This window comes from Carcharodon carcharias, chromosome 11, assembly GCF_017639515.1.
Source record: "Carcharodon carcharias isolate sCarCar2 chromosome 11, sCarCar2.pri, whole genome shotgun sequence".
In the NCBI taxonomy this organism is placed as follows: Eukaryota; Metazoa; Chordata; class Chondrichthyes; order Lamniformes; family Lamnidae; genus Carcharodon; species Carcharodon carcharias.
Genome location: NC_054477.1, coordinates 85,229,244 through 85,250,860, shown reverse-complemented (window position 1 = coordinate 85,250,860; position 21,617 = coordinate 85,229,244). Strand labels below are relative to the sequence as shown.

At 41.3% G+C, this 21,617-nt stretch overlaps 1 protein-coding gene across 1 annotated transcript in view; it reads right to left on the bottom strand.

The window, feature by feature from the left end:
- ccdc83 (coiled-coil domain containing 83) overlaps positions 1-21,617 on the bottom strand; it is a 68,102-nt gene that overhangs the window by 6,088 nt on the left and 40,397 nt on the right. The window contains exons 8-10 of the mRNA XM_041198704.1: positions 4,210-4,331; positions 3,667-3,764; positions 124-314 (exon numbers count right to left, since the gene is read on the bottom strand). Coding sequence (XP_041054638.1) covers positions 124-314; positions 3,667-3,764; positions 4,210-4,331 — 411 coding nt within the window. The remainder of the gene's footprint in view (positions 1-123; positions 315-3,666; positions 3,765-4,209; positions 4,332-21,617) is intronic.

Below are 21,617 nucleotides of genomic sequence, written 5' to 3'. Positions count from 1 at the left end.
TGTATATAAAAATACAGTTTTACAAATACCAACATTCTCGATCATTACATCTGAATTATAATGGAGTATTTTTGCAGGTAATGGCTAAATGTAAAAAAAAACTTATAATTTTATTTAACTAACCTCAAAGTATTTTTCATCATCCTGTAACAAATAGGTGAGATTCTGTGACACGGACTTGCCTAACTGGAACTGTGGTTCGTCATCACTTGTCTTTTCTTCTTTAAAGCATGGTTGCATTAATGAAGCTTTATTCTCTGCTGCAAGAATTGTTGCACTCTTTGGTAGAATGGGGCTGAAATTATCATCGATCTCTGCAAGTGCATCAGTTTAAAAAAAAATTTAATACTCAACATGTCACAGCAGTTCAAAAACTGATTGCTTGGAGCATCAGACCTGTGGGTCTGTATACATTCACAAATCATTAAAAGTAGGAATGCAAATTAATAAAACCACATCGATTACAAACAAAGCACTGGCATTCACTTCTAGAGGATTACAGTTCAGAAGTAATGAAGTTAAATCCAGAAGTTGCAGTTCTCTTGCAGTTGCAGAGGAGCCCATGCTGATGGTTCTGCTGAGACCTGTCAGTGCGAAAACATGGGATGATTACCCAGCACTTACCCTACTTTTTTATGCTGATTTTATTTAAGGCTGTTCTTAGCAGGTGTAGAGCCTGCTCAGGAGCGCAGCCCTTTAAATCAACAGGAGTGTGGTAATTCTCCCACTCCTTCAGCATCCCCAGTGGTTTTTCTTTCCCTCCTCCCCAGTGGCAGTGGAGTTTGGAAAGGATAAAAGTGAAGGGAGTTCAGGACCTTTTGGGTGAACAAGTGCAGCATTCTGAATAAATTGTAGCACATTGGAGGTTAGAACTGGCAAGCAGTAGCTGATCCAAGCCTGGTCTTGCTAAACTGGTTTTGATCTGGTATCGAGTGGACCTTTGGCTTGAATAAACCTGAGCTAATGAAGCCTTTATAACTCATAGTTTTGAATTACTCCATGAGTGGAAACACCTTTTCTAAGTTTACCCCTTAATAATTTTAAAGATCTCTATCATGCCACTTCTCTGTCTTTTCTTCTTTTAGAGAAAAAAGCCCCAATACATTCAGTCCTTCCTGATAGCTGTACTTGCTCAGTTCTGGTATCATCCTTGTAAATCTCCTTTGCACTTGTTCCAGTGATTCTATATCCTTCTTGTAACATGGAGACCGGAACTTTGCACAGTATTCTAAAGTTGTTTAATCAAGGTTCTATATAAAGTTTTTAACTTCTGTACTTCTGAACTGTAATCCTCTAGAAGTGAATGCCAGTGCTTTGTTTGTAATTGATGTGGTTTTATTAATTTGTATTGCTACTTTTAATGATTTGTGAATCTATACAACTAGATCTCTTTGCATCTGTATCTTATTTGGACATATTTCCAAGGTGTAGCCAGCCTGTGATTCTCCAAAATGCACCATCTCATACTCGTCTTTATTGCAATTAATTTATCACTTACATGCCCATTCTGAAAAGTATTCACATTAGCTTAGATTTTGTTGCAGTCCTCCTCTGTATTAACTGTACTTCCCTCATGTGAATTTTTATATTGTACTCCTGATTTCTGAAATCATTATACAAATGATGAAAGAGTGGTCCTAGCATCGATTCCTGTGGAACACCACTTCTTCCCTTCCACCAGTCTGAGTAGCTACCTTTAACCCTTTCCACCTCATGGCTTGAATTTTCCAGAGCTCTGCTTGCCAGTTCTAACCTCCAATGTGCTACAATTTATTCAGAATGCTGCACTTGTTCATCCAAAAGGTCCTGAACTCCCATCACTTTTATCCTTTCCAAACTCCACTGCCCCAGGGGAGGTGGGAAAGAAAAACCACTGGGGATGCCGAAGGAGTGGGAGAATTACCACACTCTCATCGATTTAAAGGGCTGTGCTCCTGAGCAGGCTCTACACCTGCTAAGAACAGCCTTAAATAAAATCCACATAAAAAAATAGGGTAAGTGCTGGGTAATCATCCCATATTTTTGCACTGACAGGTCTCAGCAGAACCATCAGCATAGGCTCCTCTGGAGCCCATTCAAGAGAACTGCAACTTCTGGATTTGAGTCTAAGTGGGCTGCCTGGAAGTTGTGGTGCTGTTCCAGTCCTCCAAAGCAACGAGCTGATCAGCGTTCACTGCTAGGCCCTGGCCGTTAATTAATAAATAAGGAAAATCTAGTTCCATTAGTTGCTAAATGATACGATCCCAGCTGATAATACTGGACAAGTCAGATCCCAGAGTGAAACCTGGCTTGATAAATCCTAACTTCTCTTTAGAAATCTGGAGGTAAGTTATTGAACAAATTCACAGGTGTCTGCTGATGAACTTTTCTTGCTTTAATAAATATTTTATTCTTTGTATTGAAAGTGAACTAATAGACACCAGACAAAAAGATTGGAAAGATCTCAATACAACACAAGATGATGATTCAAATTCACACTATTCCTCTACCCCAGCAATATCTTTACAGACACATAAACCAATGAAGAGTTACCACTAGCTTGATGCAAACACTTGTGGCTTGGGACTGGCAATGTTGCAAACAATTTTCTTCAAGTGAATTCTTGAGCATTCGTTTGAATCTTACCCAACTTGTATCGCTCCTCGAGACACCTAGGTATCACACTCCAAACTCACTGTTTCTTCAAATATGGAGTAAACAAAATGAGTTCCCTAGACTCAGTCTTCCACGAGCACCTCTGAAGAACTGATCACTTTACTGAGTCATATAACTGATTATTCAGTTAACTACTGTCTTGACAGCCATATAGTTTTCTGGTCAGAGAGCTTAAAATTCCTGTCCCCTCTATATCACACACTAAACTCTCTCTTTTGTCTTTTCTGTGTCTGTGTCACTTGACCACTGTTGCTAGGCAACAGTAAAGCTTTTTTTCCACTTTGTGTTTTTCTCCCCACAATCACTAAACTTTTAACCCCTTTTAACCCACTTCTTTAACTTCAGGGGTTGTAAAATCTCAGTAAAAAAAGTATATCTACAAACAAACCCAAAATCCCTGACCTTTAGTCAGGACACTACCCAGACGCCCAGACACGAAGGCTCACAAACAACCTAAATGAAACTGAAACCACTTTACCTTTCTTAATACATAACTATGTATATATCCAGCTTAAAAATTATAAATTGTTCATAACAAGTCACTAACTTTTGAGCAGATAAAATATAAATAATGAAATGAACAAAGAGAGAATTTATTTTGTTTGCAGAGGGTTGTTAGGACATCAAATGCCTTGGCAGAGACTGCTGAAAGCAACAAAAGTTTTAAAAAAATTGAAGTGGATAATTACTTGAACAAAAAAAAAGTTCAAGAGGGCACCTGGAAAGGGCAGTGGAATAGAATTGGTTTTCACAGACCCAGCAGAGGCATTTTGAATTGAATGGCCATCTTCTGTTGTATAAAATTCTATTATTCTAAATCATTGTATTTAATACTCCAATAAAGTAAGTCAAATTGTGTGGATTGAGTATTGAATGTTCTGTACATTTAGTTATTAATCAATACTACATTTTCTACCTTACAACTATATAATAGTTTTTTTTAAAGTAGTAGCGTGGAAACGGACGTTGACAGATTTCTTCGTTGTTAAACATTTTTTTTTCTTAAATTACCTGAAGGTTGGCCTCTGAGCTCTAATACCGCTACATCATCTTCCAGTACACCACTGTCTTGGCCTTCAGTTCCAACCGCATGCATCTTTAATAAATTTCTATTTCCATCAGAAATAAATAAATCATTAACAACCATACATTGCGTTTGACAAGTGGTTTTACTAGATCTGGCCTTAATGCATCCTGTAAAAATATAATGTAGTTAATATAATAAAGAATGGAGCTACATACTGCAAAAACTGGATTTCTCCCAAAAAGCTTTTCTAAAAGAGTAAATTATACATTATTTTCAGCAGTACTGTTTACATTTTGAGTTTATAGCAAGGATTTATAACTTGGTAAATCTATCAATTCAAGTTTTAGTTAGTCAATACCAAAACATTAAAAAGAAAAAAAATGGAGATAGTACATCTAAAAAGCATAAGGACCAGCATTTAAATGTTAATACATCATTAATAGATCTGTACAGCTTTAATTTTGAGGAGGTAAGAGATGTCTAAGTGCTTGGGGGATGGGGGCAGTGTGGGGAGAGTTAGCCATTACCTGCATATATTAAGGTCACTGATCTGACAATCAAACAGTTGACTCAAAACTTCCAGATTTTCCTCTTCAATCTTTTTAACTGCTTGCTCTAAATTAGCAACTTCCAGACTGTATAGGTTTAGCTGTAGTAGCAAAAGCAAATAACAGTTGAAGTTAGTATGAAATTCTACGAAAAGTTTATAACTAAGTTACTGCCCTGGAATTTATGGTCAGCAACAAAGCTTGACACTAACTGGAAGTCTCTGTGGCATGATTTCCCCCTGTCCTGCCAGCAGTTTAAATCTGACACTATGGCCTAAATCTTCTGGTCAACATGGGCGGGCAGGCCCCACTTGCCGACACGTAAAATGACACACAGTGAACTTGAGTGTGCGTCCCAACGTCACCGCGCATTATTCAGATCTTCAGTTTGGTGGGCCCGCACCAGAGTAGTCTGCGTGCCCGCCGAACTTTCAAAGGTCTATTAAGGCCGTTAACGATCTAATTAAGCTGGTTGTCTGGGCTGCCCATCCAACCTTAAGGTTGACGAGCAGGCGAAGAGCCCAGGCAGCCTTCGCATTTATCATGAAACCTCATCCACAGGCAGGATGAGGTTTTGTGAAGCGTTTACAAATTGAATTAAAAATTTTTTAAAAATTCATTTGCATGTCCCAGCTGAGGGGACATGTCTGAATAATTTTTTTCTTTATTTTAAATCTTCATAATCAAACTAATCTCCCTGAGGCAGCTTTGTGCCTCAGAGATTTCTGCGCTCTTTTGCGCATGCCCCAACTCTGCCGCCTCCGCCCGCACAGGGAGAGCTGAGCACTTCCAAATGTACGTCACGCTGGGTGGACCTTAATTGCCCCCCCCACATAAAATGGTGCGCTCCCGCTCAGCGGGGACAGGGAGAAAATTCTCCCCTATGTGTAGCAGCAATGATGTCAACAAGCAGGGTAAGCAGCCAATCATATTGAAGTATTCACACACAGCCTTGGCAGCTAACTACATGATAGCATAATATCCAGACCAGGCAGTGGTGGCAGGATGATACCATCTCCATGGCTGTGTCTTGAAAATCTATTGCATGCTTTCAGTGTTTCAGTAGAGTACACTTTGAATAGGCAGCAACAGTGACAATTCTCACATTGGGAAAGTACAAGGCACAAGGACTTCATCATTGACAAACTACCTCTCAAATGGGCTTTTCAGAAAGCCCACTTTTTATCTGCACCCAAGTCGCCCAACTTGCACCAGACCATTTACCACTTCTAGGGTCGCCCACCCCAACTCCTTTTCTAGCCCGCCCTGGACCAGAAATTGGAAGTTCGGGCAGACATTTTTAAAGGTCGGGTCCATGGAGCCAGGAGTTCTCCCACCTCTGTGCACCCGACCTGGGGGTGAAAATCTGGACCTATGTGCCCAAGTTTCAAGAAAGACTGTTAAAAGCACACTCAGTAGTTCAGGTTTCCCAACAAGTAATGAAAAGACTGCTGAAATTCGAACTTTTAAACCTGCAGATAAAATACTAGTTCTGATACCTTTGATAGGTGAACCACTGAAGGCTAGGTTTAGTGGACTTAATTATGTTAAAAAGAGACTCAATGAGGTAAACAATGTAATTAGTACACCAGACAGAGGGAAACATCGAGTGTATTATACAAATATGCTGAAATGATAATATCAATAGGAGGTGAGTTTACTATTGAGTGTACTCCAGGGAGTAAAGTAGGAGAATGGTGATATGAATACACTTAAGACTTCAGGGTCAGAAATTGAACGTTCTGAAATCAAACCACTAGTAATTAAATGAGCCAATATGGAGGTGTTAAGAAATTTGGATAGAATATTACACCATCTTCCAAAGAAATCTCAACATAACAGGGAATAAGAGCAGGAGAAAGCCTTTGAGCCTGTTCCATCTTCAAACAGTTCATGGCTGACCATCTACCTCTTACACTATTTTTCCCACTCTCCCCATTTCCCTTGACGTTATTAGTATTCAGAAATCTATCGATTTCTGTCTTGAACATGCTCAATGATTGAGCTTCCACAGCCCTCTGGGGTACAGAATTCCAAAGATTCACCATCCTCTGAGTAAAGAAATTCCTTCTCATCTTAGTCTTAAATGGTCTGCTACACATTCTGAGACTAAGTCCCCTGGTTCTAGACTCACCAGCCAGGAGAAACATCCTATCTACATCTACCCTGTAACGCCCTGTAAGTATTTTGTTAGTTTCAATGGGATCATTTGTCATACTTCAAAACTCTAGGGAATACAGGCTCAGTTTCCTCTAAATCTCTTCTGCCATCCTAGGGATTAGTCAGTGAACCTCCATTGCACTCCCTCTATGGCAAATACATCCTAAGGAGACCAAAATTGTACACAATACTCCCAGTCTCTCCAAGGCTCTATACAACTGCAGCAAGATGCCTTTACTCAAATCCCCTTGCAATGAAGGCCAACATACCATTTGCCATCCTGATTACTTGCTGCACCTGCATGCTAGCTTTTAGTGACTTATGAACAAGGACACCCAAGTCTGTTTGGACATCATCATTTCCGAACCTCTCTCAATTTAAGAAATACTCTGCCTTTCTGTTTTTTCTACCAAAGTGGATAACTTCACACTTATTCAGATTACATTCTATCTGCCATGTTCTTGCCCATTCACTTAGCCTGTTCAAATTCTCTTGAAGCCGCCTCACAACTCACATTCCCACCTAGTTTTGTGTCATCAACAAATTTAGAAATATTACATATGATCCCCACATCCAAATCATTTATATAGATTGTGAACAGCTGTGACCCAAACACTGATCCTTACGGTACTCCACCAGTAACAGCCTACCATCCTGAGAATGACCGATTTATTCCTACTCTGTTTTGTGTCTGGTAACCAATTCTCAATCCATAGCAGTATATTATCTCCAATCCCATATGTTCTAAGTTTGTTTACTAACCACCTGCATGGGATCTTATCGAAAGCCTTCTGAAAATCCAAATACACCACATCCACTTGTTCCCCTTTATCTATGTGACAAGTAACATCCTCAAACTCCAACAGGTTTGTCAAACGTGATTTCCCTTTCATAAATCCATGTTGATTCTTCCCAATCATATCATTATTTTCCAACTGCCCAGTTATCACATCCTTTTATAATAAATTCTGACATTTTCCTACTACTGATGTCAAACTAACAGGTTTGTAGTCCTCAGTTTTTTCTCTCCCTCCATTCTTGACTAGTGGGGTTACATTTTCTACTTTCCATCCTGCAGGAACCTTTCAAGAATCCACAGAAGTTTGAAAGATAACCACCAATGCATTCACCATCTTTATAGCCACCTCTTTCAACACTCTGGGATGCAGCTCATCTGGTCCAGGGGTTTTATCAGCCTTCAACCCAAATAATTTTTCAAGTACTACCTCTTTATTAATACTAATTTCTTTCAGTTTCTCATTTTCACTAGTCCCTTGGTTTCTTAGTATCTCTGGGAGATTTTCTGTATCTTCCTCTGTGAAGACAGGCACAAAGTACTTGTTTAGTTTCTCCACTATTTCCCTATTATCCATTATGAATGCTCCTGTCTCTGCCTATAATGGACCCACATTTGCCCTTGCGAATTTTTTCATTTTCATATAATGAAAGAAGCTTTTACAGTCCACTCTTATCTTACTAGCTAACTTGCATTCATATTCTCTTTTCCTTCAATCAGTTTCTTGGTCATCCTTTGCTGGATTCTGAATTGCTCCCAATCCTTGTGGTTTACCACTTTTCCTGGCAACCTTATATACCACTTCCTTTGATCTAATGCAATCTTTAACTTCTTTCGCTAGTCACACAGTTGATTCACCTTTACTGTTAGGTTTTTATGTCTTAGAAGAATGTATTTTTTGTTGTGAACCGGGTAAAACTACTTTAAATACTAACCATTGCCTGTCTACAATCAAATCTTTCAATGTATTTTCCCAATCTACCATAGCTAATTTGCCCATTACCTTCGTAATTTCCTTTGTTCAGATTAGGATCTTAGTTTCAGAATGAACCATATCATTTTCAAACTTAATGTAAAACTCTGTCATATCATGGTCACTATTTCCTAATGGTTCATTTACAGCAAGGGATTGAGTAGCCCTTTCTCTTTAGATAATACTAAATCGAAGTAGCCCAATCCCTGGTTCCTCAACGTACTGCTCCTGAAACCCATCTCAAACACACTCCATAAAGTCATATTCTATAGCATTAATGCTAATTAGTTTACCCATATATGTATATTGAAGTCACTCATTATTACTGTATTACCCATATTACATGCAGCTCTAATTTTCTGATTTATACCATGCCCAATATTACCAAAATGGTTTGATTGGAGTTGTTTACAGGCCACGAATGTTTATTGCACTTTGCTGTTTCTTAGCTCCACCCAAATTGATTTTACATCTTGTTTCTTCAAGCTAAGATCCTCTTCTCACTAATGTACTGATCACATCCCTTATTAACAACAGTGCTACCCCACCTCCTTTTCCCCTCCGCCTTTCTTTCCTAAATGATGAATATCCCTGAATATTCAGTCCTAGTCCTGGTCACCCTGTAATGACGTCTCTGCAATGGCACTTAAATCATACCCACTGACCTCTATTTGCACCTTCAAATCAAACACCTTGTTGTGAATGCTGCATGCATTCAGATAGTGTTCCCCTAACTTTGTCTTTTTAACATTATTCCACATTCTGATCCCTGATCCTATTTGATACTTGCATTTATTTTAGATACATAGAAACTAGGCGCAGGAGTAGGCCATTCGGCTCTTTGAGTCTGCTCCGCCATTCATTATAATCATGGCTGATCATCCAACTCAATAGCCTGCTCCTGCTCCATACCCTTTGATCCCTTTCACCCAAAGAGCTATATCTAACTCCTCCTTGAAAGCATACAATGTTTTGGTCTCAACGACTTTCTGTGGTAATGAATTCCACGAAATTTCTTCTCATCTCAGTTCTAAATGGTCTACCCCATATCCTCAGACTGTGACCCCTGGTTCTGGACTCCCCTACCATCGGAAACATCCTTCCTGCATCAACCCTGTCCAGTCCAGTTAGAATTTTATAGGTTTCTGTGAGATGCCCCCTCATTCTTCTGAACTCCAGCAAATATAATCCTAACCGACTCAATCTCTCCTCAAATGTCAGTCCTGCCATCTCAGGAATCAGTCTGGTTAACCTTCACTGCACTCCCTCAATAGCAAGTACATCCTTCCTCAGATAAGGAGACCAAAACTGCACAAAGGTGTGGTCTCACCAAGGCCCTGTACAATTGCAGCAAGACATCCCTGTTCCTGTACTCGAAACCTCTGGCTATGAAGGCCAACATAACATTTGCCTTCTTTACTGCCTGCTGCACCTGTATGCTTACCTTCAGCGACTGGTGTACAAGGACACCTAGGTCTTGTTGCATATTCCCCTCTCTCAATTTATAGTCATTCAGATAATCTGCCTTCCTGTTTTTGCTACCAAAATGGATAACCTCACATTTATCCACATTATACTGCATCAGCCATGCATTTGCCCACTCACTCAGCTTGTCCAAATCATACTGAAGCATCTCTGCGTCCTCCTCACGGCTCACCCTCCCACCCAGCTTTGAGTCATCTGCAAATTTGGAGATATTACATTTAGTTCCCTCATCTAAATCATTAATATATATTGTGAATAACTAGGGCCCCAGCACCGATCCCTGCAGTACCCCACTGGTCACTGCCTGCCATTCGGAAAAAGACCCGTTTATTCCTACTCTTTGTTTCCTGTCTGCCAACCAGTTTTCTATCCATCGCAATATACTACCCCCAATCCCATGCGCTTTAATTTTACACACCAATCTCTTAAGTGGGACTTTGTCGAAAGCCTTCCGAAAGTCCAAATATACCACACCCGCTGGCTCCCCCTCATCAACTGTACTAGTTACATCCTCGAAAAATTCCAGTAGATTTGTCAAGCATTATTTCCCTTTCGTAAATCCATGCTGACTCTGTCCGGTTCTGCCACTGTTTTCCACATGCTCAGCTATTTAATCTTTTATAATGGACTCTAGAATTTTCTCCACTACCAACGTCAGGCTGACTGCTCTATAATTCCCTGTTTTCTCTCTGCCTCCCTTTTTAAATAGTGGGGTTACATTAGCTACCCTCCAATCTGTAGGAACTGTTCCAGAGTCAATAGAATCTTGGAAGATGACCACCAATGCATCCACTATTTCTAGGGCCACTTCTTAAGTACTCTGGGATTATCAGGCCCTGGGGATTTATCGGCCTTCAATCCCATCAATTTCCCCAACACCATTTCCCTACTAATACTGATTTCTTTCAGTTCCTCCCTCTCACTAAACCCTGTGTTCCCCAACATTTATGTTATGTTATTAGTGTCCTCCTTTGTGAAGACAGAACCAAAGTGTGTATTTAGTTGGTCAGCCATTTCTTTGTTTCCCATTATAAATTCCCCTGTTTCTGACTGTAAGGGACCTACATTTGTCTTCACCAATCTTTTTCTCTTCACGTACTGAAAGAAACTTTTACAGTCAGTTTTTATGTTCCCTGCCTTCTAATGGGGAGGCAGTGGCGTAATGGTATTGTCGCTAGACTAGTCATCCAGGGACCCAGGCTAATGCTCTGGGGACTCAGGTTCGAATCCCGCCATGGCAGATGGTGGAATTTGAATTCAATCAAAATCTGGAATTAAAAGTCTAACGATGACCATGGAACCATTGCTGAATGTTGTAAAAACCCATCTGGTTCACTAATGCCCTTTAGCGATAGGGAAGGAAATCTGTTGTCATTACGTGGTCTGGCCTACATGTGACACCAAATCCACAGCAGTGTGGTTTACTATTACATGCCTTCTGAAATGGCCTAGCAAGTCACTCAGTTGTAACAAACCGCTAAAAGTCACAAAAAAGGAATGAAACTGGATGGACCACCTGGCATTGACCTAGGCACCGGAAACGACAAAGGCAATCTCAGCCGTGTGTACCCTGCAAACTCCTTACTAATATTTGGGGGCTAGTTCCAAAATTGGGAGAGCTGTCTCACAGACTAGTCAAACGACAGCCTGACATAGTCATCCTCACAGAATCATACCTTACAGATAATGTCCCAGACACCACAATCACCATCTTTGCATTTGTCCTGTCCCACCAGCAGGACAGGCCCAGCAGAGGTGGCAGCATCGTGGTATACAGATAGGAGGAGGAGGAAGTTGCCCTGGGAGTCCACAACATCTACTCCAGACCCCATGAAGTCTTGTGGCATCAGATCAAACCTGGGCAACATCCCTCAGCTGATGAATCAGTGCTCCTCCATGTTGAACACTACTTGGAGGAAGCACTGAGGGTGACAAGGGCACAGAATGTACTCTGGGTGGGGGACTTCAATGTCCATCACCAGGAGTGGCTTGGTAGCATCACTACTGACTGAGCTGGGGGAATCCTAAATAACTTAGCTGCTGGACTGGGTTTGCAGCAGGTGGTGAGGAAACCAACAAGAGGGAAAAACATACTTGACCTCATCCTCACCAACCTACCTGCCGCAGATGTATCTGTCCATGACAGTATCAGTAGGAGTGACCTCCACACAGTCATTGTAGAGACGAAGTCCTGCCTTCATATTGAGGATACCCTCCATCATGTTGTGTGGCACCACCACGGTGCTAAATGGGATAGATTTCGAACAGTTATCGCAACTCAAGACTGAGATGCTGTGGGTCAGCAGCAGCAGCAGAGTTGTACTTGAACACAGTCCGTAACCTCAAGGCCTGGCATATCCCCACTCTACATTACCATCAAGCCAGGGCATCAACCATGGTTCAATGAAGAGTGCAGGAGGGCATGCCAGGAGCAACACCAGGCATACCTAAAAATGAGGTGTCACCTGGTGAAGCTATAACACAGGGCTACTTGCATGCCAAACAGCACAAGCAGCAAGTGATAGACAGGGCTAAGCGATCCCACAATCAACGGATCAGATCTAAACTTTGTAGTCCTGCCACATCCAGTTGTGAATGGTGGTGGACAATTAAACAATTCACTGGAGCAGCAGCTCCACAAATATCCCCATCCTCAATGATGGAGGAGCCCAGCACATCAGTGCAAAAGATAAGGCATTTGCTACAATCTTCAGCCAGAAGTGCATGATCCATCTCTGCCTCCTCCGGAGGTCTCTAGCATCATAGATGCCAGTCTTCAGCCAATTCGATTCACTCCACGTGATATAAAGAAACGGCTGAAGGCACTGGATACTGCAAAGGTTATGGGCCCTGACAGTCTGATAATAGTACTGAAGACTTGTGCTCCAGAACTTGCCGTGCCCCTAGGCAAGCTGTTCCAGTACAGCTACAACACTGGCATCTACGCAGCTACATGGAAAATTGCCTAGGTATGTATGTACACAAAAAACAGGACAAATCCAACCCTGCCAATTACCGTCCCATCAGTCTACCCTCGATCATCAGTAAAGTAATGGACGGGGTCATCAACAGCGCTATCAAGCGGCACTTGCTTAGCAATAACCTGCTAAGTTTGGGTTCTGCCAGGGCCACCCAGATCTTAACCTCATTACAGCCTTGGTTCAAACTTGGATAAAAGAGCTGAACTCCAGAGGTGAGGTGAGAGTGACTGCCCTTGACATCAAGGCTGCATTTGACAGAGTGTGGCATCAAGGAGCCCAAGCAAAACTGTCAACAGCCTGGGGGTTACCACTGACCAGAAACTGAATTGGACTAGCCATATAAATAGTGGCTACAAGAGCAGGTCAGAGGCTAGGAATCGTGCGATGAGTATCCCACCTTCTGACACCCTAAAGCCTGTACATCATCTACAAGGCACACGTCAGCAGTGTGATGAAATATTCCCCACTTGCCTGCATGAATGCAGCTCCCACACACAAAAGATTGACCCCGTCCAGGACAAAGCAACCCGCTTGATTGTTTGTGGATGTGGTGCCACTCACTCCCTCCACCACCGTCACACAGTAGCAGCAGTGTGTACCATCTACAAAATGCACTGCAGGAATTCACTAAGGCTCCTGAGACAGCACCTTCCAAACCCACAATCACTATCATTGAGAAGGACAAGGGCAGCAGATAGATGGGAACATCACCACCTGGATGTTCCCCTCCAAGTCACGCACCATCCTGATTTGGAAATATATCAGCATTCCTTCACTGTCGCTGGCTCAAAATCCTGGAACTCCCTTCCTAACATCACTGTGGATATACCTACACCACGTGGACTCCAGCAGTTCAAGAAGGCAGCTCACAACCACCTTCTCAAGGGCAACTAGTGATGGGCAATAAATGCTAGCCCAGCCAGTGGAGCCCAAATCCCATGAATGAATTTTAAAAAAACTTTCTACTTTTCTACATCCTGTTACTAGTTTTGCTTCCCGCCAATCTGAGCTCCAAGGTTCCCAACCTCCTGGTCAATCTAGTTTAAACCCTCCCCAGCAGCACTGGCAAATCTTCCTGAGAGGATGGTAGTCCTGATCCTGCTAAGGTACAATCCTTCTATCTTGTACAGGTTCCACTTGCCCCAGAATCAGTCTCTGCCTCAGAAATATGATGCCCTCCCTCTCCAGGAGGAAAAAACAGTTCGGACCAGTCCTCTTATTTCCCAGTTTTTACTGGTGTTACATTTTAAAGTATATAAGACCAGTTTGGACCAGTATTCTTATTTCCCAGTTTTTAGTGTTTTTTCCTTCTGAGTCCTGCACCAATTTTCCAGCCATGTGTTCAATCGTTCAATCCTCCTATTTCTACGCTCACTAACACGTGACAGTAATCATGAGATTACTGCTTTTAGCCAAGCTGTTAAAAAAGTGTATATAGGTAGACCAAGGCAAACTTCTTTAGCTATAACTGACCTTGATGTGGAAAATATTACACCCAACAAACAAATCCCTCACAAAGATAAAAACAAAAAACTGTGGATGCTGGAAATCCAAAACAAAAACAGAATTACCTGGAAAAACTCAGCAGGTCTGGCAGCATCGGCGGAGAAGAAAAGAGTTGACGTTTCAAGTCCGTATGAAGTTCTATGGAAGGGTCATGAGGAATCGAAACGTTAACTCTTTTCTTCTCCGCCGACGCTGCCAGACCTGCTGAGTTTTTCCAGGTAATTCTGTTTTTGTTTTGAAATCCCTCACAAACTTAGTCCTGGAAAAAAAGGAAATTAAATTTATGCTTGACAATGAAATCACTGAACCAAGTAGAAGTAGCTGGAGTTCCCCAGTTGTAACATTACCAAAACTTGATGGATCACTAAGGTTTTGCATTGATCACAGGAAGTTTAATGCTGTAACAAAAACAGATTCTTGTTCAATTCCCTGACTTGATTATTGTATTGATAGAGTTGGAAATTTATTGTTTGTTAGAAAGATCGATTTGCTAAAAGATTATGCTAAATTCCACTAACAAATTCCACTAAGCCAAAGAAATCTCTGCTTTCGTAACCCCAGATGGCCTGCATCAATGTAAGGTTATGCGATTCGGAATGGAGACTGCACCTGTTATCTTTGAAAGATTGACAAACCAAGTAATTGCCGGATTACACAGCTGTGTTACGTATATTTATGATCTGTTGGTCTACAGTAACATTTGGTAAGAACATGTGGAACGCCTAGGTGCACCATTTGATAGATTACAAATTGAGCAATTTGAGGAAGAGTGAGTTTGCCAAGGCCAAGGCCAAAATCACCTATTTGGGACATGTTATGGGGCAAGATCGAGTGTCGCCCAGAGAAGCTAAAGTTCAAGCAATTATGGACTTTGCTTTCCCTAAAACAAAACAGGAAATACTATGGTTCCTTGGAATGTGTGGGTTTTACAGGATGTTTGTCCCATATTTCAGCGCAGTAGTCACTTCATTAATGAACTTGTTGAAGACAATATTTTTAAATGAACCTGATCGGCTGCTCCAAATTTCAATAGCTATTGATACTGATACTACTGATGTAGGTTTAGGAGCGGCGTTGCTACATGATGATAATACTGGTAAAAAGCATCCAGTCAGTTATTTCTCAAGAAAACTTAATACATATCAGTGAAAATACTCCACAATTGAAAAGGAAACAATAAGTCTTGTCTTGGCTCTTCAACAATTCAACGTATATGTTTTGAATAATCAAGGAGAGACATTAATTTACACTGATCATAATCCACTGGTGTTTTTGGAAGTGTTCCGCATGAAGAATCTTCTATTGTTAACACTAGAGTTTGATGATGCAGTCCTTCAACCTAAAAATGGAGCATGTTGCCAGGAAAACAATGTAGTTGCTGATGCTTTGTCTGTACTTTAAAGGGGTGTAGCAGAGAAGGCAATCTCTGAGTTATGAAAATTTCATGATATTTGAATCCTGCTTGTCCTAACTGTTACATTTACTTGCTTTTGGTTTGGTTAAACCCTTATAAATTTGTAAATACGATTTGGGGGTCCAGATGTGGTCTCACCCATGCATTGTGCTGATCTCTGACAGTTTCATACTTGTATTATGTTTGCATGCCAGGAATACTCATTTAATGTAAAACGGTTTTCAATACAGTCCTACCCTCAGGATAAAGTTAGCAGTGCATGAGAATCTCGTGGCACCTGGTTCACGACCAGTTGTGACTAAAGTGACTACCCATGATAGACTCTGGCACAAGGCGGTGGGTTTGAAATGTTGGTGTTTGGGTGCAAGGAAGTCAGGTGGAGGGAACAGCCTAGCATCCTGGGTGCGGTGGTCCTCTAAAGGTGGGGGTGGGGCGGGGGATTCAAGGTAGGGATTGCAAGATAGATGACAGACCTAAAGGATGGGGTCAGTGTTGTCAATGTAGGGGTGTTGAGGGTCGAATTGTGGATGCTGGATGGGAAAGGGAACAGTCAAAGGCGGGAGCTGTATTTGGTATGGGGGCGGGTCCAGAGTCAGGGTGGGGTGTTGGAAGGTCTCATGGGGTGGTCACGAGAGCAGACAAAAGCATTAAGGAGGATAACAGGAGGGTTCAGGGCCAGGGTGGGAATTGGGATGGTCAAGGGTGCAAGACAGTGGAGAGAGATGGAATGTCCAGGGAAATGGTAATAGGGTCCAGGGTAATATGAACATACATATGAACATGCAAGTTAGGAGCAGGAGGAGGCCACTCAGTCCTTCTAGCCTGCTCTGCCATTCAATAGGATACCTGCCTGAGGAGGTAGTTCAAGAAAACAAAAGGGAGAGGAAAGATTATGCCAGGTGGGTAAAGGGTGATGAGGGCAAGCATGAGACTGACAGGAGGAGGCTAGAAGGTACATGAATGGGTCTCAAAAGTCACACACACCACACTTTTAGGGTCTTATGTCAATCGCAACTTTTCTGAAAGTAAGCTTCATTGAAGTGGGAGGAGGATCGATTTAGGTGGGTGGAATTCATGTTGTGCACAATTGGCTAATTAAAGGGAATCCCTAATAATTTGTTAAATGGATGAGATCCATGGATGAGCATGCTCTCATATGTACATCTGCTGTCTTCACAGAGTGCAACTACTGCCATAACCATGGGTCTCATTCACCCGATATTCCTGCAACTTTGGAGCAGGAGGAGGAAATGTGAAAGAGAGCTCTTGCTGTCCAACAATAGAGGCTGTAAGGCCAACAGCAGGCAGCACCAGAAGGGGAGTCTAGTTTGAACATGGTCCGGGGAAGGTATTGGTGAAAATGGGCACTGTCATGAAGCTATTAATGTATATTATTGGAAATAATTTTTCTTTCAAAATAGAGATTTAGCCTGTGGGTGTGTCTTAATTGGATTAAAGCCAGCTGGTCTGGGTGCTTTGATGCATACTAGTTTTGAGATGTAAGAGAGGTAGAATGCATTTGCATTTTGTTGATTAGAGTATTCAAGAAAGGGAGTGAAATCTGGCACCTAGCGAGCAGAGACAAAGCAATGTTTATATTACTAATAAAATTGGTACTATGAAAGGGGTTTTATTGTTAGAAGAGGTGGAGTTCAAAGGGGCTGGTGATACAATGAAAATTTATATTCAATGAAATATGCTAGGTATAACCGATAGCAGTTTTGTGTGTGCAGGGCAGAGGCAATGTAAGATCAAAGCCTGCAAGCCTACCACTGTGTCTGCAAAGAAACGAAAGTGAAAGGAACCTCATTTTGAATTGGTAAGGTGAAAATGCTTTGCTTGGTGTCCGCTTAAAGTCTAAAGTCTGGTTTCTGTTGCCTTAGTGGAGATTAGTTTGGGAATTTGTTAAAAGTTATGAAAGTAGTAAATTGTAGTCAAGTGTATATATTTAACTTGTGTAAAATAATAAATGTCTCATGTAGTTTGATATAAAAACCTCTCGAGAACTGGTGGCCTGATTCCTGAATTTAGAGTTGCATCTCAAATCACTTAAAAATATAAGTTATGACAGTTGTTTAAAGTTCCCATTGGGATTTTTAAGTAACTCAGCTTTACCAACTGCTGGGTCATAACAGGCACTGGCACGTCAATTAAACCAGAGGACAAAACAAACTACCTCCAGACATCAGAGGTAATGCCAGAGACATCTGAGGATGTCCCAAGAAATGGTCACCAAGATATGTTGGATTGTTCATCAAGACATGCAGCCACACAGATTTGGTGGGAACCCCCATGCCAGTAGCCCTCAAGGTTACAACAATGCTCAATTTCTACACCAGAGGTGACTTCCAGGGTGTGACAGGTAAAATATGTAGCATCTCACAGGCTGTCACATATAGGTGCATAAAGGTGATCAGTGCCCTATTTGGTTATGCCAATGATGTTATCCACTTTGCCACCGATGAAGACAGCCAGGTGTCAAGGTCAGCTGCGATCAGTGCTATTGCTGAGTTTCCCCAAGTGCAAAGTGGCATCAACTGCACACGTGACCATTAAAGCTCCCTGGAACAGCCAGCTGCATTTGCAAATCGTAAAGGATTTCACTCCTTGAAAGTACAACTGGTGTCGACTACAGGAGAAGAATAGTGCAAATCTATACTCATTTCCCATAGAGCTGTCACGACGCATACATCTTGAGCAACTCATGGCCCCTATACCTTTTTGAAGCCCCAACCCAGGTTGATAGATGGATTCTCAGTGACAAGGACTATCCACTGCATACAATGATGATGACACCAGTGAAGCATCCCCAGAGCAACACAGAGAGGAGCACTACAATCAAGCTTATGCGTTCAACATAGCCATCATAGAAGACACGAATGGGCTTTTTAAAGTGCACTTCCACTGCCTTGACTGGTCTGCCGGGGCTCTGCAATACACACCCCAAAGGATCTGCTGTGTACTGCACAACCTGGCGCTGCAATGTGGATAGATGTTGCAAAGGCAAGAGCATGAGGAAGATCAGCCCTCAGATGATGGGGATTTGTCAGAGCATGAGGAGGAGGAGGGGGCCATAAATCCAAATGAGCCTTTCATGGATGCCAGGACCATGAAAAGACAGGGACAACTCCTTCCTGGGATGTAAACCTAGTCCTAGTATCCTCCCTTGCAGAGTTAATTTTAAACCTGGGTAATCTAACACTGAGAATAAAATGGGGAGTGAAGCTTTGTCATACACGCTCATTAGTGAGTGCCAGTACCAATTACATCTTAGGTTAATGTGGACATCCATGTAACACTCTGCCTTGCCCAATTATTTTGAGCCACCACCATCTTTCAAGTGCTTTGAATGCAACCGCACCTGTCTCATTTATACCCACAAGAGTAAAGTGGGCCAATATCCTCTAGAGTGGCCAGCTATGCTTGCATTTTAAGCCATGTTCCACAGAATGTAACAATTCACATTGTCATGAAATTAACATTTTTTTCCATAATATTTTTCTGGTTTATTGTGAAGTAGGTTTATGGGGTTAAGTATAGTTGGGTCTGTGTGTGATTTAATTCCATTTGGAGGGAAGTAGACTACAAGCTTTAAATCATCAAAAGAAGCTAGGTGCTTGAAATGCTAATGAGTAAACATGGATGCTGGCTTAGCATGTAAGGTGTGAAGGGAATTTGCATTTTTTGATACATGAAGGGAGATTTGGATTTCAAAGGGATCTTAGTCTGTTTACAACTAGCCAGATAAGCAACGTTAAGGAATGTGTTTATTTTTCCCCAAAAGTTACTGACAATATTGGCAAAATAAAAGTTTTTATATTTGAGGAAGATACAGTTTTAAAGGCATATGGAACAATAGAATTTACATATTAAAAAGAGAGAAGCGTATACAAAGAAGAATGAAAGGCTATGTGGGAGAAGGCCACGAAAGATCAAACAAGAGTGTGTGAAATAGCCTTAATGAAGCCTCCAGCATTTGTGCACAAGTCTGCTATGTAACGAAATTGAAGCTAGAGAAAAGCCATTTGGAATTCCACTGTCCTGGGTATTGTGTTAACTTGCTGAGTTTGTTTTAAATCTAAACTCTATTGTGCACGGTTGCCTTAAAGAGAGTGTAACTGGGAGTCAGGTTAATTAGGAATTTTAGGAATTACTATAATAGTAATTGTAGACTTATGTATGTGCTTGACATCTTTTTTTAAAATAAATAATTTAATTTAGTTTTTTAAAATCTCTAAAATCATGGTGAACTTATTACTTCTGAATTCAGTGCACATGTCTCATAATAAATAAAAATTACAAAACCATTGTGATAGTGCGCCAAGTTTCCCTTGTGGATTTGGTCCGCCTGGCATCACCTGCCACGTCACAACATGAACATTCAATAAAGAAAGCATGAAAACGCAACACACCTCATTAAGGAATGATGTCTGTGTATCTATCTCTGCTCTTGACATCACATTGTGTGAAACGTGGGGCAGGCCATGAACATTATATCTGATACTATTACAGGCCCCAACAATTTTCAATGATTACAAATGATTACAGAAAACAAAGGCCTTGATCTTCCGGTCAGCGATGACTGCAATTTAATCTTCCAATGCCAGCTCCAAAAGGAATGCAGGGACACACACAGTCGGGCAGCCAAGTTGTGAGCATGATCCCAGCATAGCCACTCCCCTTTTTCTCATCATGAACTGAAGATACACCCCTTAAGGTCTAACTTCAGTTCATTGACTTAAATTGTTTTAAATGGAGCTGTCAACCCCAACACTGCACAACTTCCCCTCACTGACAGTGATAACCCCCCCTGACGATGCTCAATTCTCTCCCTCACCCACTGATGGTGTTCATGCCCCTCCCTCACACCAGGAAAATGCTCTACCCCTCTTATCCCTGCACTAACAAACAAAGCTGACTCTTCTGACATTGGCCAGACAGGAACCATTAAATCAGATCATGGTAATTGGACTGGAAAATACATCTAAGTGAAATATGGTTACTGCAAAAGAGTAGAGTGGTAACTCCCAATTACATGAAATCTTTATTATCTGATGGAAAAGTAAGTAAAGCAAATACTAAATCATAAAATTATACAGTTATAGAAAGAGGTAATTCAGCCCAACTTGCCTGTATCAGTAATCTTTATTCAACCATATGTTTTCATTTTTTATCTCCTTATTCAGTCAGTCATTCATACCAATAAAAACTCCAACATGGCACAGCAGAATGCCTTGTCACAGAAGCTGTTTCAAGTGACCCCTTACTGCCACCATTCAAAGTATGTTCTACTCCTTACAGCATGAGGTGACTGCAAATCACCGCTTGCCCTCCTCCCAATTGCTTTCTTTTACCCAACTCGCTTGAGAACCTCTGCTGCAGTCTAAGCTGGCTGATCTTGCTGCCTTTCTCACCTCTCCCCTCTTTGCAACCAAAAAGCTACCTCGAGGACTACAAATGGTGCTTGTAGCTCGCTGATAATATCCTACTGAATTTGGCAGAACAAATTGCAGCATTCCTGACATCAGCATGCGCTGCACCACAAATACACCTCAATTTGGGCACAATCCAATTTTTAGGCTGATATATTCTAAGACATCACAATGACAATATGATGCAGCAAATAACAATTAGTCAATTATTTTTGTTAACATTTTTACCCATGCAATATTTAATCAGCTCTGCAGATTGGATATTTATCCAAAGGATCCCTGTTGCCTAGTCTTTATGCACTTGGATCCATATACAATAAAAACCCTGTTAATTGGAAAATAATTGAAATTAATTCTTTAAATATTCACATATAATTAATTTGTTATGTAAGGAACAGTGATTGGGACTGATCTTGTACAGCAAACAGCACCACTTCTGATCTTATGATTGAGTGAAGGTCAATGATAAATCAATTGAAGATAGTTGGACCTCAGATGCTGACCTGAGGAACTCCTGCAGCAATATCCTGGGGCTGAAATGAATCCAACAATCACAACTATCCTTCTTCATGCCAGGTTATGATTCTAGCAACTGGAGAGTGTTTTTCTCCTGATCTCAATCTACTCGAATAGACAAGTA